At 40.4% G+C, this 23,027-nt stretch overlaps 1 protein-coding gene across 1 annotated transcript in view; it reads right to left on the reverse strand.

Annotated features, from left to right (window-relative positions):
* Positions 1-19,151: 19,151 nt before the first annotated feature.
* APOB (apolipoprotein B) overlaps positions 19,152-23,027 on the reverse strand; it is a 36,780-nt gene continuing 32,904 nt past the window's right edge. Inside the window, exons 28-29 of the mRNA XM_074153297.1 lie at positions 22,293-22,476; positions 19,152-21,155 (exon numbers count right to left, since the gene is read on the reverse strand). Coding sequence (XP_074009398.1) covers positions 19,329-21,155; positions 22,293-22,476 — 2,011 coding nt within the window. The 3' untranslated portion in view covers positions 19,152-19,328. The remainder of the gene's footprint in view (positions 21,156-22,292; positions 22,477-23,027) is intronic.

Here is a 23,027-nt window from a genome sequence, read left to right on the forward strand (position 1 = left end):
TATGTGCTGAGGGATGAGAGGGAACGTGTGCCAGTGTGGGGTGGTTAAGGGGGCTTCAACAACATTTAGATTAAGGCCAGATTTAGGCTCAGCCCAGGAACTTGGATGGGTATTTGTTTCCTGTTTTCCAACGCTAAAAGCTGAAAAGGAGGACAACTGATTGAAAAGTGGGAAAGCAGCATGTTCATAATATTAAGCTATGTGGGGTATGCATGAAGCAGGTTAAAAATGGTGAAATTAGGAAAAAATATACACTGAATCATTTCCAGTGTTTGTTGTAAATGCAATCACAGTTTAACAGCATTTTGAAGGGTTGTACTGCAGGACCTGCAGAGCAAACACAGGCCTGGAGCTCTTGTCTACAACCAGGTTTCGTCCCATCTGCAAAGGGAGAGTAACTGTCCATCTTTGGCAAAGTCAAGGCATAAAGTCTGCTGATTCTTCACTATAAGCTTTCTACATCACCTGGCATCTGCCCATTTCACTGAAAAACTGCTTTAGGAGTATGTTAACGAGGAGTTTTAAAGATCTTGCTTATAAAACCAACAACCATCTCTCCTCTGTATAAACTGAGAAAGGGAGTAACTAGTAAATAGAGCTTTAAATCTTTCTTACTGTTTTTGAATTCAATTTTAGTTTTACTAATGTAGCAACTTCTCTAGTTTGTCTCTTCAAAATATGACAGAAGTACTACAAAGAGTAAGGTGATTTTTCTTTATTAAAAAAATTTATTGAATTTTTTCAGGTATTTGGTGTACCTTTTTAAAAAGAAAATTATGATTATGAGTAATACTCTCAAAACTTTCTTGTTTTCAATTTTTCAATGGAAAATGTTTTTCATGCAAAAATGTTGGCCAACTATAATAATGAAATTTTTGAAAAGTACCTTTTTTAAAAAAAGCAATGCCACTGGAGATGGTAAAACAGTCCCTGCTATTCCAGGCTGCTCCTTGGTTTGCAGTGAGTGGCGCAGGAAAGTGAACTATTAAAATTCAGCTGATATTCTAGAACAACTCCTGTGTCTAATCCCCAAGGGCTATAGAAAAGGAGAGCTTTGTTCCTGCTAAGAGACATTTAGCTTGCATTGCATCAAGCTAGGTAACTTCAGGAATTAAAAAATAAATCTCTCAGGCTCCTCTGAAATGTTTTTTCCCCTCCAATTTCCTCCACAAAAGACAGGACAATATAGAGTGGAGTAGCGAATTTTAGCCACGCACAAGTTCAGTGAAAAGATACTTTTTAACTATAAGAACCAGCTTGTTGCCAATTTCCGTCAAAATAATTCCCCAGGTTAAATCCTGGTCCTATTGAAGTCATTGTCCAAATGCTCATTGGCTGCAAGGGGAGATCAGGATTTGTCCCGTTCAATTCATTAGTGATGGTATGAACCCCAAGTAGTATTACGCTTCCTTTAAAGAAAGAGAAGCTCCTACTTACTGTTTATATACTAACGTTATTTCTCACACGTTTATTGTGTTACTCTCCTTAATTTGGTGCCATGCTGGGTCCCTGTGGGATGCCACTCAAACATTATGTCAATGATCTCAAAATTGAACTCCAGTGCTTTATTTTACAAATGGCTTCTAGCAGATGTGTGGCACACTTTATTAACTTAAGTACCCATTAGTTGAAAATTTCATTAGTTTGGGGGAAAGGGATCAGTTTCGTCAATAGATCTGGTATGGGTGGACTCTTTGTGTCAACCTGACCCATATCAAAATGGATTATTGTTGTAAGTGAGACAAGTGACCTAATGTTCTGCCTATTATGCACACATGATCTATAACCTTTTAAAATACTAGTGTGGGAAAGGAGCACACTTCACTGCATCCCCAAACCATGGATTCTTAACAGGTGGCAGTCCCTCTCTTAGCAACGTTTGCCATGGGCTGTCTGCGCGAGCGTATGAATTATCAGGGGGTACAGTTTCCAACCAGGTAACCAGGGGAAAGCCAGGATGGAGAATGAAACCAGAATAATGAACGGGCAAGCAGACGTTTTAATGAGCGCAGAAGGCAGCTGGTGGAGCTGGGTCTGTAGTGCCATCCTCTGACTGACTGGAGCACTTCGGCCAAGGCGTTTTGCATGCTGTCTGGATCTTCTGGGCTAATAAAGCCGCAGAGGTAAAGCTGGATGTGGTTACAACACTAACATATGGTACATTTTACTCCACAGTTGTAATGTTTTGATGCTGGTTTGCTCCTTGAATGATGGCCGCAGTAGTTTCCAATGCATTCGCTTGACCTTGTTTTGGAAACCATGTTAGGGCCAACTTGAAGGCCCCTTGCAAAAGTATTTGGTGGGACCACCCACTAAAAGGTGCACTATATAACCCTTTGGCTGTTTTACGCAGCAGCTCTCACACCTGCCCTAAACTCCTTGACCTTCTGAAGAGGGAGAATTAAATCTGTCTGGAAGTGATGAATCATTTTACACAAGAAAGGACAGTCCTTACTATTAAGTTATTACTTCATGTTTCTCCTCACCTTGTATTCCACACTAGACCACTGGAATATAAGCAATAATATTACAGTAGCATAGCAACTTGTTTCTGGAGAGCAACCACTAACCATGATGCATCCTGCAGCCTACTGAGGGCTCTGCCAATACACAGGCAAAAGTTCTCTGTTCATTGCCTGTTGCATAATAAGTGGAGATGAACACATGAAAGTGGAGTAGTAGAAAATGCTGTTGAAACAATCAGAGGGAAAAAGATAACCCCCCAGAAGTTGCAGGGCACTGGTGCCCAAGCATCTTGTTCTGGTGCCAGAATTTCATTCCTCCATCATTATGCAGTGAGCAATGTGGGCATGTGTGCAGTAAAGCTGATCTGAGTTTGTGCCCTTAACCCAATCTAAAGGGGATGTATCATCCTTCATGCATATGAACTATTATAAAGCACATGCACCTTCCTGCTGTATAAACCCCTGGCAGTGTCTGAGAGATCCCTGAGAGCAGGATGCTGCTGCAGGAAAGATCGTGCAGGTCACCTCTCCTGAGCTCTGTATGGTGGGAAACAGGGTTAGGCAGGATGAACTGGGGCAGCCCATTTCAACTGCCTTCCTCGGGAGACTTCTCAGCACTTTCCTTGTCATATATTGGACACCGGTGCATTGGTGATGTAATACGAGGTGTGAGATAGCCAGGAAGATACCAGCTGGGATGAACTGATCCTGCCAGAGCCGTTGACCCGATTGACAGCCAATTCCTCACAGCAGTGTCTGGGCAGCCCACAGACAGGATGGGCCAGATGGGACTGACACAGAAAAAAAGGCTCCTTTTCAATGCTGTGAGTTTGGGAAGAAAAGAGAGGGTTTGTTGTGCTTAGTGTTTGTGGACAGAGAATCAGTTGTGAAGGAACCTATTCCTCTTCAGTAATAGAGATATGGTTTCCTGGAGCAAGACACTTCTATCTGCTGTTAATTAAAAGCAAAGGCAAAGCCCAGAATCAGGAAACTCCAAAACTGAGCAAATCAAGTTGAGCAAACTACACTTCCCAGTTTAGTGAAGGGTTTCCTTTCAACTTCTGCCTGTTTTGATTGATTGTCAAAGAGGTAAGTTTGGGTTTTTGTCAGAGTCAACTGAGCAGAGAAAGGTTGTCTGGGTTCCTTCAGGAGCACTGATTCCTCTAAAAGATACAGAAAAAAATGGCTCAGGAAATAAAAAGGATATATAGTATGTACCTTGGCCAACACACTCCCAATTGGATTTCTGTACTTCTAAGTTGTTGTGGTACAGTCAGTTCACTTTTAGTTGATCATGCCTGTTTCCTTTCTCTAAAAATTAAGGTCTATTTGCTTCTTGCAGAAAGTGTGTTCAGGTAGGCTGAAGAAAACTGTGAGAGAATAAAGTATGTAGGTTCTTCTTATGTAGTGTCACATCATTGTAAATCGTCTTGTGAAGCAAAACCGTGTTAATGTTATTACACTTAATCTTCTGTCTAGTGCTAAACAAAGAATTTACGGAGATTTAATTCTAGTCATTGCTTCTGCTGACAAGCTGAGGACCTCTCTCTCTCAAGTCAGTAGGGAAACATGCACTCCAGTTTCTTCTTCAGCTCAGGTTCATTGCAGTAATTTCAGTATATTTTGCTGGAAAGTGCTTTCTCACAGCCAGGTCTCCCATGATACCAATATGGAGTGTACACTATATTCTTTCCCTGTTTCCTCCAGAGCCTAATATATCCTTTGCAGCACTTTCAGCTTGAAATGAAGTGTATGACCTAAAGTCTATAGAATAACATGAATCACTGGACAATCATTTATAGGGTCACCTCATAATTGCTATTGAGTATAAGATGACCCTGTTTATTGGAACATATACAGGAGAAAGGTTATTTTTGAATTTTTTCCTGTTTATTCAAGCCAGCATTGCTTCAAATCTGAATGGATTTATTGACACCACATTAAAAATAATCATTGTCAAAACCACAGGGAAAAATCTCTTAAAAATGGTAGAATCTTCCTGCTCCTGAAACTCTCTTGCACGGACTTGGGGAGCGATCTGTGGCTCATGGCTTTTCTGCAATAGGTGATTTTTTTCTTATATAAAGAACTGAGATCTGCTTAGGGATCTGTAGTAAGAATGAACTAACTAAATGATAACAAAGCATGTTGCGTGTTAATGTTCCAAAAAAACATGTTGTATTTGGAAGGAAAGCAGGTTAAAGCAAAGAAGAAGCCAAGATCTTAAAGAGGGAAAGTTATGTTTTGGGCTTGTTTTGCTGATTCTCAGGTTTCTGCCTTTATTGCCCCTAAGTTATAACCCCCTATGCTCTTCTCTATGGGAAAGGTAGAAGCAGTGAGGAGTAGAGCAGGCAGTGCTCAAACCAGTGGTGGTTTTGGTAGTAAACACAAAAATCTTTGGCAAAACACTTCTGTGACATTTTGATTATCTGGAAAACTTTGAGGGCCTGAGGATGAATTATCTTTTTCCATGACCATATAAGATTTTCAGGGCCACCAAGAGGCCCCTTGAGTCCTGAAAAGGCTTAATCCTGTTAGTATACCCTCCCTTGGTACTTCTGGTATTGAGAAGGGGGAGGGAGAAATTTTGATAATCACAACATTATCTGTGCTAAGAACCCTGCCCGCCCTGCAAGCCAAACCCTCCCTGCTCTCCAGGCTGCAGCAGGGAGCATGAGAAACATGCTGGGAGTGGAGAGGATGTGGAGAGCCATTGCCTTTTTTGCTTGGACAACAGCTGCAGTTATAGGAGGGACTGTGGTGTGCATATGTATGACCTGGTGTGCTTTTAAAGAGCTGTGGTAGGAGGCCAAAATGTGTGACAGTGTCTGAGTAGGTCTGCCAATAGGCAACCTGCTTGGGCATACATTTTCTGACGTTTCTAAGAATGGTTTTGCATTTCGGGTGGTTGAAGAAAAGACCTTCCTTTTTGAGAAGAGCTGTTGTACAAGAAGTCTACCTTTTGCATATGTTTGTGGGACCAGACTCAGAGAACTTACTGAATTCTACCAAGATTTAATGGGTTAAAAGCACCAAGATACTTCACACCACAGCAGTGACCATAGAGGCCTGACAACCAGAGAAAGTCAAAGCCTGTGCAAGAAATATAGTAAATGCTGGGCTCCAGAAGCCCAATTTGTTGCTCTTCTGGTATTCAGGATCCCTTAACGCCGTTGTACATTCCAGATGTGCATTCCAGACTGCTCCAGTTCTGAAAGCACATTTGGCTTGACCAAACATGGGAGTTTTTATTCCAAGTAGAGATGTATTCATTTGCAGTCATCAAAAAATGTATATTTATGGAGGAAAACTTGGGCGCAGCATGCCAGCACACCGATTATGAGTGTGTAGAGTAAAGAGGTACTGTCAAGCTGCATATGTTTTAAATATCTAAACTCAGAGACCAAAATACGTAGGGACAGCAGATGGATTAGTGACACATTCAGAAAACTATGGGTACGTGTATTCTGGTAAATTAAACAGTATCAAGGCACGGCCGCAGGCACTGTAACTTACTCATCCACGTTATTCAATTGTTAGAGCAGTCCTTGGTGTGGTTTTGGCCCAGATCAACCAACAATCTCCCAAACAATTCCTAGGTATGGTTTGTGAGTTAGTACAGGCCAGGGACCATTGCCAGTAGGCAACATGCAGGTGGCTGTCCTGTTCTAGAGGTTAAGAGAGTTTAATATTATGGATGCGATCAGATTGTTCCAGATGGCTTGATGGCCCTGACACTGTTTAGTTTACTAATATAGATGGAACCTTTAGGTTTTATACTCATCCACTTGGACCTGTGACTCACATACGCCAAACATGCAGCTGTGGTGATTTAAGATGTTATTGCACCTGAGCTCTTTGTTACTGGCTCTTGCAGGAGGTTGCTGACCCTGCTGTAGAGCTGCCAAAAGTAATTTACTTCAAGTGTTTTAGACCAGTGAAGGTCAAGCCATGATGTGAGGTCTGTGCATGTACTGAATATTGGGAAAAGTCCGGTTTAAGAAAATTCTTCCTCCTCCCATTGCATCCATGTATTTATAAGGTGTTAGCTAAGGCCAGAGCTCTCACTGGAGCCATTGCTGTCTCATTCTTCAGCACAGGATACCCTTAATCATGAGTGACCTTTTGGATAATATCCCTTTCTTAAAGCTACTATTTGGCTTCCATGGGCTGCACTGCTTTTCCTGAATCTGTGCTTTTCTGTCTGGTATTGCACAAGAGTTTTGCACCCTAAAATCTATACAGCAATGATATTAACTTTAAACAGCTTAATGTCTGTTCAGTTGTGCCAGGCAGATTTATTGTGAATAGAGTTTCCAGCCAGTAGGACTGTGGTGGGGTTCAGAGGTGGTAGGTGGTGCAGAGCTCCCTTTGTCCATGGCTGTGAGGAACCTCCAGCTGCTGGTAGGACTATGATGTGGTACTGACTGGGGCTTTGTTTGTTTCCTTATATCTTAGATCATTGTCTTTTTAGAAAGCTGCAACACTCTTCAGCTGAGCGGCAGAGGCTGAGGTCTCATTCCTATATCTGGAGCTTTGGCTGTCAAAGGACAGGAGAATCAGCAACTGTAGCAGCCACATTTCATCTCCATGGAGAGCCCTTGTCTCCCTTCCTGATGTTCTCCCAGCCTTATGCCAAGGCTGTTCATCCCACGTCCCCCTGATGGCAAGGAGACACCCCTCCCAGGCAACCCCCAGTGTTGTGACAAGGCCAGCAGGTCGAGGGAAGTCAATCTCCCCCTCTATTCTGCCTTGGTGAGGTCGCATCTGGAGTACTGTGTCCAGTTCTGGGCCCCCCAGTTCAAGAAGAACAGGGAACTGCTGAAGAGGGTACACCAAAGGGCTACAAAGATGATTAGGGGTCTAGAACATCTCTCTTATGAGGACAGGCTGAGAGACTTGGGTCTGTTTAGTCTAGAGAAGAGAAGATTGAGGGGAAGATCTGATAAATGACTATAAATACTTAAAGGGCGGGTGTCAAGAGGATGGGGCCAGTCTTTTTTCAGTGATGCCCAGTGACAGGACAAGAGGTAATGGGCACAAACTTGAACATAAGAAGTTCCACCTAAACATGAGGAGGAACTTCTTTGAGGGTGGCAGAGCACGGGAACAGATTGCCCAGGGAGGTGGTGGAGTCTCTGTCTCTGGAGACATTCAAAACCCTCCTGGACATGTTCCTGTGCAACTTGTTCTAGGTGGACCTGCTCTGGCAGGGGGGTTGGACTAGATGATTTCCGGAGGTCCTTTCCAACCCCATATCATTCTGTGATTCTGTGATTTTGTCACCAGGGATGGTGCCAGGAGATCATGTGGGGGCCTGCCAGCTTTTGGCTCCCATGGTAAAAGGGTGGTGAGCTCCCTGTGCCCATGGTTCTGGAGAGCTTCCAGCTCCCTGCAAGACTGTGATGGGGTACTTCTCTGTCCTACAGAGCTTTGACAGCTCCCCAGGGGGAGGGGGCAGGAGCCTGCTGTGGCTTGGTTGCATCCCTGTCTGTGTGTCCAGCTGTAATGCATAGAAGCATCAAAGGTGGAGCAGTCACTCCACTCTGCCCTGCCTTCTCCTTTCCACCCTTGTTCACTCTGCCAGCCTGAGCTGGTACAGCCCTTTTTGTGCCCACTAGAGCTAGCTGTGTCACCAACTTGCCTGTGACATGGCCACCACCAATGTTCTGTGTGCTCTGACATGGTCCTGACATCACCAGGGCTGGTGCATCACTGTGACACAGCTATTTTCTACCACTCAAGATAGAACAAACAATTAAATAATAATAATAATAATAATAAACAACAACAACAACAGATAATGCTGGTGAGGGAAATTAAGTAGCTGTAGCAGCAATTTAAAGAACAGCAGCTCAGCACAGGTAAAAGAGAATTAAAAGCAGCAGGTTCCCAAACTCTGGTGTGCAGATTGTAGCTGGTGTACGCTTTGTAGTGTTACAGACACTCCTAGAAAGATGTGCATGAATGGTCTTTTTTGTGTGCTCTTTTCTCAGGGGGCACTATCCCCAAAAAACTGTGCTTCACAACCTGGTCTTAGAAGACAAGCTTGGAGATAAAATTCATTGAACATGGGCTGCTTGTCTTGCTCAGAGTCTTCTTGTTTTCTTACAGTGAATCTTTGGTTGGAGAAACACAAAGCAGTAAATGTAATTTAAAAGGCATCCTCAACATTTCTGACATCCTTAGCATCATAGCACATGCCATTCTTGTCCTCCAAAATATGTGGGGAAAGTGTGGTCATCTCACACAGTGCAAAAGGACAGCTGCTGGCTAATTGTTCCACTAATCACAAGTGCATTCTAATAACAAACAAATTCTACTACTTCTTCTTTTAAGCCAAGTTTATGTGTTTATTTTAAGAACAAAGGCCCAATTTCATAAAGTATCAGTGTTGCTCTAGCCAAAAAAATTGTAGACATCCCACCCTTCCCTTCCCCAAAAGAAAAAAGAAGCCTTATCTGGTTGACTGCAAGAACAACATTCTTAGGTTAATCTCAAAAAGGCATCTAATGAGTAAGAGGAATGCATTACATCAAAACAAAAGATCACATTTATTGGCCCATCTTTTCCCGAAAACAGATTCTACATGTGTTGAAGATAAACAACAGCAGCACAGCAGGGAGTCTATGACCATAAAATGTCATCAAAAGTAATTTTCTGTGACTTCCAGTGTGAGTGGGACACGTGAACTTCCTCCACTTACATTATACTAAATAGTTTTGGGAGCACCAGAAGAGCTGAAATCAAGTTTAATACATGTTTGTGTTTCTTGGTTGATCGTGAGTTTCACTGGAAGATTTTCCTGTGGCTGGGACATTCATAAATAAGCTTTCCTTTGAGGAATCTCTGACATTACATTGGTGTGAACTCACAGCCTTTCACTTTTTTGGGGTGTTTACATGGTTTAGGTCTTATCATGAAATCAAGTAATTCAGGGTAGAAGGTACCTCTGGAGATCTTCTGATCCAACACCCTATACAAAGTAGGGCTAGCTCTGAAGTTATATTGAACTTTGAAGTCAGAAGAAGTTTCTTGGGACTGTGCCCGTCTGACTTCTGAACATCTTCAGAGAAGAGATTCTACAGCCTTTCTGGGCCCCTGTGCTGGTGTTTGACCACTCACAGGGTGACTTTTTTTTTTCTTCATATGACTTCTTTCTATTGGTTTTTGTCTTTTCACTCTGAGAAGAGCTTGACTCTATATAACCATGCAACAGATCGTGGAAGACAGCAATAATGTCTCTCCTTAGTCTTTTCCTCTGAAGACTCAACAAACCCATCTCCTCTTGTTCACATACCGTGTGCTCTACTCCCCTGACCAGGTTGCTGGCCACCGCTGGACTCACTCTGGTATGTCCATGGCTCTCTTTCACTGGGGATCCCCAAACCAAATGCAGTAATACAGCTGTGGTCTCACAAACGCCAAATAGAGAAGGATCTCTTCCCTGACCTGCTAGCTGCAACTGCTCAGTGTGCCGTTGGGCTTCTCAGGCAAAAGACCATACTGCTGACTCCTGTTCAACTTCTTGTCCACAATGAAAATACACATAGGTAGATATAACATGTAAATGTATATATTATACATTGCATGTTACATATTATATCTATATATATCCTAAACTTTATCCTCCCCAACAGAAAAAAAATTGTGCTTAAAAAAGTTCTGTTGCAACTTTATCCACAGTGGAACAAATGGACTATCTGCTAACTACATTACGGGGGATATCAGTAATCACTGAGGGAGTACTCGACTTCAGAAACAGAGACTGGCTGCACACCAGATACAGAGCAGAAGTGGAGACGGGGTGAAGAAGCAGCTGAGCTTAGCATCAGACTTTCCAGTATGTGCTGACTTTTCGGTATCAAACTTTGCAGGCTATGCTTTTCTACTTTAAATGTTTTTTTTTTTTTTTTTGGTTGCAATTATTTGGTTTTTTAATGGAAAAAAAAGTAATGTAATTTTATTAAATAAATCATCTTCTCCCTGTAATATCGACTAGTTTGCATGCCTTGCTAAACATTAAACCAGATGAAATGGGGCTTGGTTACATACGGTTAAGTGGCATGCTTTTTGTGAACGGTAAATGAGATAACTATTTGTTATTTTTAAACAAATGTTCACCCGTAAAAAGAAACATCTCTATTAGACAGAGAATTGACTTCACAAAGGTGCATTATGTGGCAGCCAAAAATTGAAACGGGTGGCAGATTATTTCCAAAGTTAAAAGTTTATAGTGAAACCACGATATAAATTAACTGCTAGCAGCCGTTGAGTCCCTTCCTCGGATCATTTATCTGTATGAGAGTGTTATATGTTTGATGCCTGGTATGTATGATGGTTTTGGGGTGGATTAGAGTGTTTCTGAGTGATTTAGCACGTGAAATCAACTCCAAGTTTCTGAAACAATAAACATGGTGATGGGAGAGAGAAGTCAATACATGTATCTTGATTTCTTGTTGCCACTACAGTGTGTCTATCTACATTGTGGTCTTCAGCACCATTAGAGTTATTAGACTATCTCCAGATCATGAATTAGTTCTATTCTGAGAACTCCATTGAAAAGTGGAGAAGTAAAATTCCCATTTTACTGCTGGGAAACTAATATATGAGAAAATAAGGTGACAAAATAATGCAGTGGATCCAAAGCTGGATCCAAACCCCAATTCAGAACATGAGCTATTAAAACTATATCCTGTCTCTGTAATAGGTAATATGTTGTAAGAGTAATCAGACACGGGGTATGTATTAAGACGATTTGTAAAAAGCAGAAAGATAGTGACATTCATTGGAAATCTTAAGAGGAAAGACATGGAAGTCTAGATGACACACACATACACATGGCCATAAAGAAGTGACCAGGTTGTTACTGGGCTAGAAAAATATCAACAAACTTTTTAAAAACAAAAATGTGTGTCTAAAAGGACTGGGGAATTTCAGTTCAAATCTTTTGGAGGAAGAACTGGCCAATGTTGAATAAGATCAACCGTATCACTTCACAAAATTGTACATCAAATTCACCAGTGTGTTGCAGCTAGAAGGAGAATAAAATTACGTCAAAATGCCTTACTACAACATTTAAAGAATATAACTTTCTGATTTGGTGTTTAAACAAAAATTGAAGCTTTAGATGATGAATTTGGTGGAACACCATTGGTGAAGCTGCCGAATTAATGGGACGGGAGTGGGAAGAGTTACGTCAGCTAACTGCTGACAGGCACGTTGGGAAGACTTGGCTGGCTCAACGTGCTGAAATGAAGGGGATGACCTAAGGATTAAGGATTAACTTTAGGCTTTTAACTCGACAGTAATGTACATTGTATGTGTGCGTGTGTTTGCATGGATGTGTGCACATACAGACAGATGTGTCTGAGAGAGAGACGAGGTGGGGTTTATACTGCTGTAATCCATTTGATTTCATAGCTTTGCGTATATGGGCTATGTGTGAGGGATGTGTGTTCCTTCAAATTTGGCTGGTTTCCTGTTCTGCAATTTAGAAATGAAATGGTTTTGCATAACTTTCCGTATTGTTTGTAAGTAGTTGTAAGCCAGTCATTGCCATAGAGAAAAACAAAGGCTTATTAAGGAAACAAACATAATTACAACTGAGAAAGAGCATTATGGAGAGACAAACAGCCTGCTAACAATGTGAAATGTCTGTCTGAAGTGCCACACAACACAAAAGTAGTAGATGTTTGTGAGACCTTTTTTTATTAATGTCTCTGAGAACATTCAAAGGTAGTAATCTTGAAATAATTTAAATTAACACCTACGACGAACTTCAGAGACAGTAGAGCATAATGTGATGCAGACTCAATGGAAGTGTGAAGTGTGAGGGAGTGAGTATTTACCTGGGAAATGGGGATTTTCTGGCTAAATGCAGAAGCTTGATTTGATTGCCTTAGCATAGGGGTCTAATAGCATCTTGTTCCTGGCTTTGGATCTTAGCTGCCTCTCAGATTAGTCACTGATTTAAAACTTAAGAATATTAAAGGCTTTAGAAGGAAAATAAACAAATGGCATTGCAGAGTCACTAGTGGGTTCCATGCAGGGATGTCTAAGAGACTGGTGACAAAACAGTAAATTAATAGATGGAGTGTTTTCTGGGGGTTCTAGAATAAAAACCTTCCATGAAACCTATCAATAGAGCTATAATTACTAGTGCTTTCAGAGCAGTGGTAGAATTGAATACAAAGGCATCCATAAAACTCTTTTTTCAGAAAACAGTTCTGAATAAAAACACTATCAAGCTTTTTAGAAATAAAGTCCTGTAATCATAGTAAATACCAGAGAAGTTACTACTGCAAAATAATGAGTAGGTGTATGTCCACTTTTTTCCTCTACTTGGCAACAATATTGGAATACATCTCAACTGTGGCAGAAGTAGTGCTAGCAGGGGAAATGTGTGGGGAAAGAAAAGTATGTTATGAGGTTAACTATTTCCTTTCCATCCTTAGCCAAAGCTGTACACAAACCAGAGCAGAATGTTACCTCTGTAAGGATAACCCGGTTGCCCAGAAACCCAGGAGTCCCCAGCCTCTTTCGGTATAGCTTCCATAGGGTAATTATAGAAGTGGCAGGCAGCACTCAGAGTTGCATGTTTGTTACTTTTCCCTATGCATCTCCTTGATTAAGAGCATCTTTATTCACCCCAGTGGCTTCCTCTAAGTTAACTATGCCAGTTGTAGGGTAGGTGTAGTGAACATTTTCATTCTGTGTTTTCTTTGCTGTCCATCTGGTTTGCCCCTTGCTTCAGATTAAGTACCAGGTCCCCCAGACATATATACTGCATATGGCTTTTGGCTCCAGTCAGAAACAACCAAAAATTCCCTCTTTAAAGAAAATTGGACAGTGAATAAAGAGTTGTTCCAAGTTCTGTTTCCTACAGGCTGTATAACGTTTGAGCTAGTTCATATCACTTGTTCAGAGACCAGAACTTTCTCCTTGCATCCCAAAGGCAGTATAGATTTATCCATAAATTCAATATTGTTTCTAGCATGTCCTCTTTAAATAATTTGCTGGAAAATCAAAATGTGGTTATAACTCGTGGTGGGTCTCTGCTTACAGCAAAAACCTGGCAAATTCTTCACAACAGAAGCATGGTGTAAGCATCTTGCATGACCTCTGTTTAGTAAGTTGGTGGTGGTATTGGTGCTCAGTGTGCTTGATCCTCTCACTCTGCCAGTGCCCAGACTAGCAGATAACCCTTCTCCAGCCGTTCTAAGAAGATCTAATGTTGCTGTTCAGTCTCCTAACAGCTACCAAAATCACACTGACAATATAAATGGTGAGAATCATAGCATGCTTTTCTGGTCAGTTCCTGCATGCTGGGAAAGCTTCCGTGGTTTGGTAAGGCAGAGGGATACTTCTGTCTAAATTGACATGAATAACACAGAAGAGGAAAGATACGAACTGGATGAGAAGATTTCAATTGCTGTAATGCTTCAGGGGAATTTAGGATGCCTGCAAAGTGGGTATGGACCAGATGAAGAGTAAAAGATACGGTTATGTGGAATGACAACATTAGTCATTAAAAATTTGTCCTACATTGTTAACTATACTACCCACTTGATTTCGCAAGATTATACTCATGTAGGCACATACCAATTATTATAAGACTGACTGTTTGGTTGTGAACACAATTACATATCCAAGCGCATGGCAAGATCACAGAAAAAAAAAATTACTTTAAGGAAAATAAAGGCAAGGGCAAGTCTTGACCCATCCCAACTGCAGAGACGTTCTCATGAGTAACAGAAAGAGAGAAGTGTGTGCTTAGGGACATGGTTAGTGGTGGTTTTGGCAGTGTTAGGTTGATGTTTGGACTTGATGATCTCAAAGGTCCCTTCCAACCTCAATGATTCTATGATTCTAAGAGTAGGTGAAAGAAAAGGTTAAAGCAGGTTTGAAATCCCCTCGACCCACAAATTTTGGTGGGCCTGGAACCCAGAAATATTGAAGAGAAATTAAGGAAGATTTCTGCAGAAGATGGTCCAGGTTGATGCAAGTGACTATAACAGGCATTGAGGGTCAAAGGAAATTATGTGTTATACCAAAGAATGATATCAGACAGATGGCATACCCTGGGAACAGTGCATTTTGCTAGGGGTTTTGTGTGTTTTATGTATGGTTAAGGATGAAGCTGCTTCCTGGAGAGAAGACAGCTGGAACAGAAACATGGTGGAAGAGCTGTTGTAATATCTTACTGTCAGTCTAAAGACAGAAGTTCAAGCTTCCTAGCAAGCTTGCCCTGACACCTGCTTCCCCTTAGTTAAGCCATGACTGGTTACCAGATTGCTTGAACAGGAGATAAAAGATAGATGTATGTGATCTAGTTTGCCTTGACCACAGTATTTCAATTTCCTGCTATTGAAATACCACTTCAACAGCATTCAAAATTTCTGGCAGTCCTCTAACCAAACTGTTGAATGGTGGATATAAAGGTTTCATGAGAAATACACCGGTTACGTACGTATGTGGTGTTCAATGATGCCAGAACAGTGGTAGGATAGAAAGTATTGGTGGTTGCATTTGAGTTTGGTTTTGGGGCCTATGCCTCATGGTGACAATCAGAATGATAATGCATTTACACACAAACATACTATAAAACTTCTCTGTATAGTCATAGAATGGTTGGTGTTGGAAGGGACCTTGAAGATCATCTAATTCCAACTCCCCTGCCCTGGGCAGGGACACCTCCCACTAGACCAGGTTGCTCAAGACCCCATCCAGCCTGGCCTTGAACCCTTTCAGGGATAGGAATGATATATCAGAATGATGATGAAGCCAACTGATCATAAACCATTTACCAAAGGGTAAGTACGGTGTTAAGTATGGTAACCTAAAGCTGCGTCAGTTTAGTCACAGAGAATCACGGAGTAGCTCAGGTTGGAAGGGACCTTGGGATGTCGGCCTCCAGTGCAACCTCCTGCTCAAAGCAGGGTCAACCTTCAACTCAGACTGGGTTGCTCAAGACTTTGCCCAGTTGGGCCTTGCAAACCTCCAACATATGCTTTTGTTCTGCGAGGTCCCAACCTCCCTTAATGCCTTGGATGGATAATGAAATGAGGGAAAGGGTGATGAGAGGTATATGGATATTTCCATGTTTGAGGCATGGGACCAGAACCCAGGATTCTTGGCCCTGGCAGACTTTCTCTGTGATACTAGGTAAAACTGGGTAAAAATACAGGAAGAGACTCTGGTTAGTGTTGCACAGGCAACCTTCATTCTGGCCTGTCTTGAATTTGTTAGTGATTAATTTTCCTGTCTGCATGGTTTTTCAAAGATATTTTTGTGTAAATTTTTTATAGATAATAATATAGCCTTTGTCCTACAGGTTCCCAAAGTGCTTCTCAAGTTATACACCTAACTGGCCAAAGCCTACTCCTGCTGAGGCCAATAGAGTTTTTGCCATCGATTTCATTTGGGCCAGGATTTGGCTGTGTGGAAATGGAATACAAGAAATTCTGTATGTCCGTATGGCCTTTAATAAATTCTGGTTTCCCACTTGAGCAGTAAATCTGCCAGCAGAAGAGTAGTACGAAATTTGGTGTCACTTACTGAACAACTAAATGTTTCAATATAAACTTTGTAAGGTATCAGTAGGCCGTAATGACAGTTGCTCTAAAAGTATCAATAGTATAACTTAGAGCCAGAGGGGGATGACGCACTGTATGGTGTGTGTGGAGGTGGATCCGTGTTTAGAATCTCTGTATACACAGCAAATTATACATGTATTTTAAAATCACATAATAAAAGATCAGCCCTAGTTAGTTGCATAATCTAAAATTCTGGAACATTTTTGCTGTTCTACGTCTGCAAAAGTTTTTCATTTAGGAACACACACGTTTCTTGTCAATGTTATTTCTACAATCACTTAGTTAGAGCAGGGCATATTGTTCTCTGAATTTCTTGTTAAAATGTTTCACTTAATTAAACTTTTACAACCAGTTCTGCTCTATGTCTGATACTTGCTGTAAATTATAAAGAAAAGCCCCTCTGGCATTTATGAGAATTCAGATGATGAAGACTATAGGGAAGAAAAGAAAAGAAGCAGTGTCACTGAGCCCCAGATAGTTGCTGATTCCCAGTTATCTGTCACACAACTCAATTTAATGAAATATAGTATTTCTTATTGTATAAACTGGATTGAAAAAGACGCCAAAATAGAACTAATAATATTTCAAATTATTATATCGTAAACATTTCATAGGTGGAGTGAATTGCAGCATCATTTGAATAATTGTGGTTTTGTCTACATTTCTGTAACATATTACATGGAAAATAAGGTTAAAATTTGCTTGAATCTGAAAGAAAAAGTAACCAACCAACAACCAACAGGAAAAGCCAGGGAAATTGAAGTTACACCTGGTTGTACGTGCTTGTGGGACGTACCCATGCACACACGCAAACATACACATCCCTTCCTGCGCCAAAACATCGCCCGAGTTTCAAAGGGGTGCTTGAGAAGACCTCTCCGGTGCGGGGATTTAACAACAGCTAAGTTCCAGCACGACCTCGTTTTTTGAGAGCAATGTTCTGCTTCCAGGCCCTCCCCAAACCTACTGTGGGATGACGGCAAGATGGCTGTCACATCGATTACAGGGTCGAGAGCTTTAATCCAATTGGCGGCAATGCTGCTATGAGACTTGGAAATCTCCTCTAACCTCTAACCACAGTTTAGTGTGCAAGCTATTGTGTTTGCTCTTGGGAAGCTTCACTCTTGCCAAAGAGAGCCAGTATTTACGCTATTTGGCATATTTACTATTCAGTTAACCCATTCCTTATAAGTAAATGCTTTTTTAGAATTTATAACCCTCCCAAGAACTATGGGTGATGGACAGAAATAAATAGCCATGAGGGGGAAAACAAAACAAAACAAAACTTTAAATCTCTCTCCTCCCATAACTTTTATAATTTCTTCTATTGTTCTCTGTTTCACAGGGCTATTTGTCATGATGAAGGGAAGCAAGAATCAGACAGTGCCTGAGAAATCTGGTTGTGCTTAAACATTTGTGAAATTCAGGGAAATGAGTTGTGCAATCCGACATCAAATAAGGATCAGATGACCCATAGGCTTCAGTTTCCTTCTGAATGAAGGTAAAAGGGCTTTGCAGCCAACATCTTTATTTACTGCGATACTCAGTAGGACATGTAAACAGGGATTTTTCTACCCCTGGTTCTCCTGGGCAGGGTGACATACGCAGGTTAGTTCTATTGAGAATGAAAACTCCTTATTTTACAGTTCACATGTGACTACTCCGTCTCTTTACCTGAGAATTATTGCTATTTTTGTGATGGCTGAAAGCTCTGAAAACAGATTTACTTTACTTTCTCAGAGATGCCCACTCTGCTGACAGCTAGATAGGTGTGTGTATACCGCTATGCCTGTCAGGTTCTGATTTTAGGGTTAACGTAGCTCATCTGAGAAAAATCATTACTGGCAGATTTACTCGGGTAATAGTATCTGGCAATAGGGATCTGAAAGTCATATAGCCCAACTTGCTCTGAGAGCTGGCTAGACTGGTAAGGACCAGCTGTGGAGGTGGGAGTGTTATTGCTGCATAAACTCAACATGGGCTCTCCCGTTCCCAGGACTTGAGCCAGCATCTTTGCATGGGGCTGCTCTGTGCTGCAGATATGTACCTGCTGCCACACAACTTACCCGCATATCTGTAAAACGGTGCTCCTTTGCTTCATGTATGTAACCAACAACAGCACGGGACAAAACCAGGCTCTCTGTTTTCCACTCACGAACAAGCAACAACTGTATTACAGAGTGAACTGACAGTATCAAAAGAGACATGTACACAAAATTTCTAGTGTCGTTTGTTAAAGAGTTTATTCTCAAAGAGGCAACATCATTTCAGCCTGAGCATGCCTGTCTCAAGGGCTAGCTATATAGTATTCCAACACAGCTGAAAACAAACCATAACAGGTTCACACATTTTCCACTCATAAGTAGTCCTATTTTGTGAGCGAATTCTTCAACATTATTTAAATTCACCTTTAAATCGAGAATTCATTTAGATGAATAGGCTTCAGGCTAGGGGACAAGAGGGGAAAACTTTTTGACTCCCATCACATTCAGTGATGTCAGTGAAACTTTGACAGTTAACTAAACGTGGTAAGTAAAAGTTAGACAATTTGATGTGAAACCAGAAATATCATGGGGAAACAGGTAAGAAAACCCTGTATTTCTGAATCATAAATTAGCCAGTAGAAAGAAAACTCATCTGAAATTCTTGGCATAGTTTTCTGAAAACTGATACATGTATAAATTTATTTTTCTTAACAGAACATTGGTATTATTATCCACAGTTTTCCAGGAGTCAGATTTCTATTCTGCTTATATTTCTATGTTCTTTTTCACCTTTTGATGTTATTTCCAGAATTCATTTATTTTTTTCTTCATTTTTGGTACATGCTATTTTCTATGCTGGGAAATAGATGTGTTTCCAAGTCGTTCTTCAACTGGCTTATGAATGTGACCTTTATCTTAAAACCTGTTTATTCTATGTATCCCATAGCTTTTGTGACTATTTACAATATGTATTGCACATTATTGGCTTGATCCAACATACAGTGAAATCAAAGCAAAGACTTCCCGTTGACCTTGACAATCGTTGGATTAAGCCCTACGGTCCAAGTAAAAGCAGCTGTAATGAATGACACAAAAATGTAATAAAGAACTCATTTATTGGCTTATTAAGCTTATTAAAATAACCTAGTGTAGATTATTCAGTTTTCATTTACAAATTCAGATTCAAACAGTATCTACCTGAAGCTCCAGTATGCTGATTGCTGTTATTTTTAAATACATTGTGGTACAAACTTATTACTTCTCCTCTTCTGTGAGTCCATTCAGCTCTTCATGCGCTGCTGTATATTTTCCATAATCTGCTGAAGACTCAGTTGCTCAGTAGCAAGTTGTTCGTCAATGAATCTTTGCATTTCTTCCCATTTCCTGGAGCCTCGCTCAATGCCTTGCTGAATCAGTGTGCGTGTTAGTTCCACTTTGTTTCTGAGTGCCTCTCTGCTTTTTTGGGGCATTTGGTAAATGGACTGCCAGTCAAATGGCTTGGGCACATCTATTCTAAGCTCTCCTTGACGAACAGCGATATACGGCTTTATGCTCTCAGCTGCCGTTTGCTCAAACCAACGAAGAAGCTCTGAGATATACTGCAGGAATGCAGAGTAATTTTCTATAGTTAGATCAATTAACCTTTTGGCCTCACTGATTAGCTTTTCTTGGGAATGACTAAGCTGCCCATAGATCTCCTGGAGTTTTTCTTTGACTTGCTTGTTATGTTCATCGATTTTCCTCTTAGCAGCTGCAGACCAATATCGGATTTTTTCCTGAGCAGCAGATGAGAGCTCCATGATCTTCTGTTTTCCTTTTCCTTCAACATCATTTATAAGGTCATAATATTCCTGGCTGTAGTTTTCCACCAATTCTCTTACTTGGTCTATCAGGCGTGTAACTGAGCCAGCAAGATTTCCAACATAATGGTTCTGCCAGGCCACTAGTGTATCTATTAGATCCTTCAGCCACCCTAGTACCTTGTCTTCCACCTCAAAGTATTTCACTGACCATCCAAGTGTAGTTGGATCAAAATATTCCTCCCGCAACGCCTTTACATAGAGGAGCAGCTGGCGCAGCTTTTCTGAAAGGTCCTGGAACGTCTTCTGGCTAAGATCTTTAAACTGAGAAATGTATTTTTTAACTTCTTCTGCCAAGGATCTCAGTTTCTGTGCATAGTCTGAAGCCATTGCATCTTTGTACAGCTGTCGTGTTTGGATTTTGATGTCTTCAAAGTTTTTGGATTGCAAGCTTCTAACCATTTCTTCTACCTTCTGAAAAACTTGTTGCACTACTTGTTTCAGTTGCTTCAGCCTTCCTGCAAAGTCAGCTTCCTGGAGAGTAGCAAATGTCTGCCTGATTTTTTCCTGCAAATGTTTCAGCATTTGTTTAATTTGATCTAGTACATTACGACCTCTAAGAATTGTTTCAGAAGCAGGAACTCTGACTTCCAGCTCATTGATAGCTGCAATCAAGGCATCAAAGTACTCCTGAAGTTTCGAAAGGCAAAAGTCAGCATTTTTTGCTATGTTCTCTGTAGTCATAAGGTATATTTCTTCACCAGTGTACTTTTCAGACAGCCCAGGGACCTGGAATTTTGTGGTCTTCAGGAATTCAATGGCTGAGTCAATTAGGTGCTTTATTCTCTTGTGATACTCTTCTATTATGTCAATTGTAGCATCCAAAAGCTTTGCTTTTATTCTTTGATAGTCAAGTTGTTCAGCTTGATCTGCTGCTTTTTGATATAGCTGTTTAGCTTTGACCTTCATCTCCTGATATTTGCCAGAGGCCTCATTGGCAGCTGTGCGAAGCTGAGCATCTATTTTATCTATTTGTTTTACGGCAAGTGCATATGCTTTGTCAGCATCATTCTGCATGATATTCTTCATCTTTAAGGCAGCATCACTAATTTCCAGTCCCATATGCTCCTTATGATACCGATTAACATACCTATAGGCTGCATTTGTCATTTTAGGTACTTTTTCTTTTAGACCCAACAGCAAGTCTTTGGCAGCATCCTCTTTCCAGTTGAATTTCATTTGAATCACATCAGGTTTCTCGAAGGATATCTCACTTTTTAATATTTCAATGTCCTTTTGAGGAGCAGACTGAAAATATAGAACAGGATAAGAAAAAGGTAGCTTTTATATAAAACAAATCCGATATTATTTATGAGTGTATTTCAACATTCTCATCTTTAATTTTATTATATATTAGGACAAATACACTACAATTTTTTTGTCTACTGTATGTTTGCTCTTGTCTTAAAAGGTTATTTTGGAAGAAATGATATTGTATCAAGCTACTTTCTTCAACCAGCAGGACCAGAACATAACTTAGTTTGGTCTTTTTTAAAATTTGACTGCAAATAAGATTTTTCCTTCCTTTGTATTAAATGCCTATCATGTCTCATAAGGCATGCAAATTACTTGGGAAATGGACCTACTCATTCTTTAAATTCTTAAATTCTTTAAATTAAAAAATCTTTAAAGTGATTCCAAAAGTCATTTTCTTCATAGGAAAATATTCAGAGATTTCATTTTGTAATAATTTAAATCAAAGAGATAATTTAGAGAGTTACTCAGAGAAATTAAAGATCCTTGAATGAGAATCTATTTACATAAACAAATTTTCCAGTTTTCAGTAGTAAATTATTTTTAAGTTAGTGAAGTATGAGTTACTTGTGACTCCTGAATTAGAATTTCATTCTGGAAGGTAAGATTTTAAGTTTGAAATTGTTGCAGTATGCCAATAATAATAATAGCATGTTTTGTTAGCAAATCTAGTTAGGTTTTTAATTCTCATAATGTATTGTAACTTATTAATGGATTAAAAAAGACACTCTACAGATGGTCCAACCTCTTCCAGTGGCCTGATTCCTATAATGGCCACTTCTATAGTAATCACAAGTAGCCTGAGGGGTATATGTTAAACCCGATGGGTGGCTTATCTAAAATAAACTAAAACTTATTCTTCACTTTCAGTGGGTATGTTTTTTTGATCATAGGAGAGGGCAAAATTAACTGTGTGGAGGACCTGAAACAGCCCCTTCACACAGACACTGCTTTTAGTATTGGAAAGGCCAGTGCAGGGAACAAAAATGTTAACGACGGATAGTATACTTTTTCTTTGGACAAAGAGTGGTTAATTTATGTCTTAACATAAACGTACACAAACTTTAAAAGGGAACTTTTCCTCTGACCACACCTAACCTTTCTGCTTTTTATTGCTCATATCAAACTTACCCGAGTCCGGTAGTAAACTTTTGCTGTGAAAATGTCAGTGTCCATTTCAATGACATAGCCCAAGGTCCCAGCAGAGGGTGAAGATACGGAGCCAGATAAGCTCCTGTCAGTCTCTTGGTAACGCACATGAACGTCAGTAAAGGTTGGGCTGATGATGTCTAGTGATGCAGTGTTGTCCATGACTCTGCAACAACAGTGAATACACAGCTAGGAAGGAATGCACAAAGCACATGCCTGCTGCAGTGTGTCTAAATACAATACCACCTCTTATTTTACATATATATATATGTATGTAAACAATGCCTTTGTCATCAAAAGAAAATGTAGGGTTTTACTACCCACATTTCTTAGGATTTAGCCTAACACATTCAAAACTTGACATCACTCCAATTTTCTTGTTTTAGATAAAACTATATTGAGCTCTGTTGAGAATGTTCTTTAAATTAGGGCAGCAAAACAAAACCTGCAGCTGTACCACTGTCAGCTTTCTACAGACTTCTAGAAGCTAACTGCAGTTTTTTCCACCAACACAAGTATAGGCAGTATTTTTTATCTGCATTTGTACTTGCCTTCGGAGGCTCTGTCCCTTGGACGTATCAACACAACACTTGCAGATCAAAACAGGCAGTTAGAAGGCCAACTCTGCAATCCCTAGCACTGGTACTTGTGAATAAAAATTACTCTTTAATGGCTTGTGATGACAAAGGGATCCAGTGAAAAAAACCCAGCCTATGT

The sequence above is a fragment of the Numenius arquata genome, chromosome 9, assembly GCF_964106895.1.
Source record: "Numenius arquata chromosome 9, bNumArq3.hap1.1, whole genome shotgun sequence".
Classification (NCBI taxonomy): Eukaryota; Metazoa; Chordata; class Aves; order Charadriiformes; family Scolopacidae; genus Numenius; species Numenius arquata.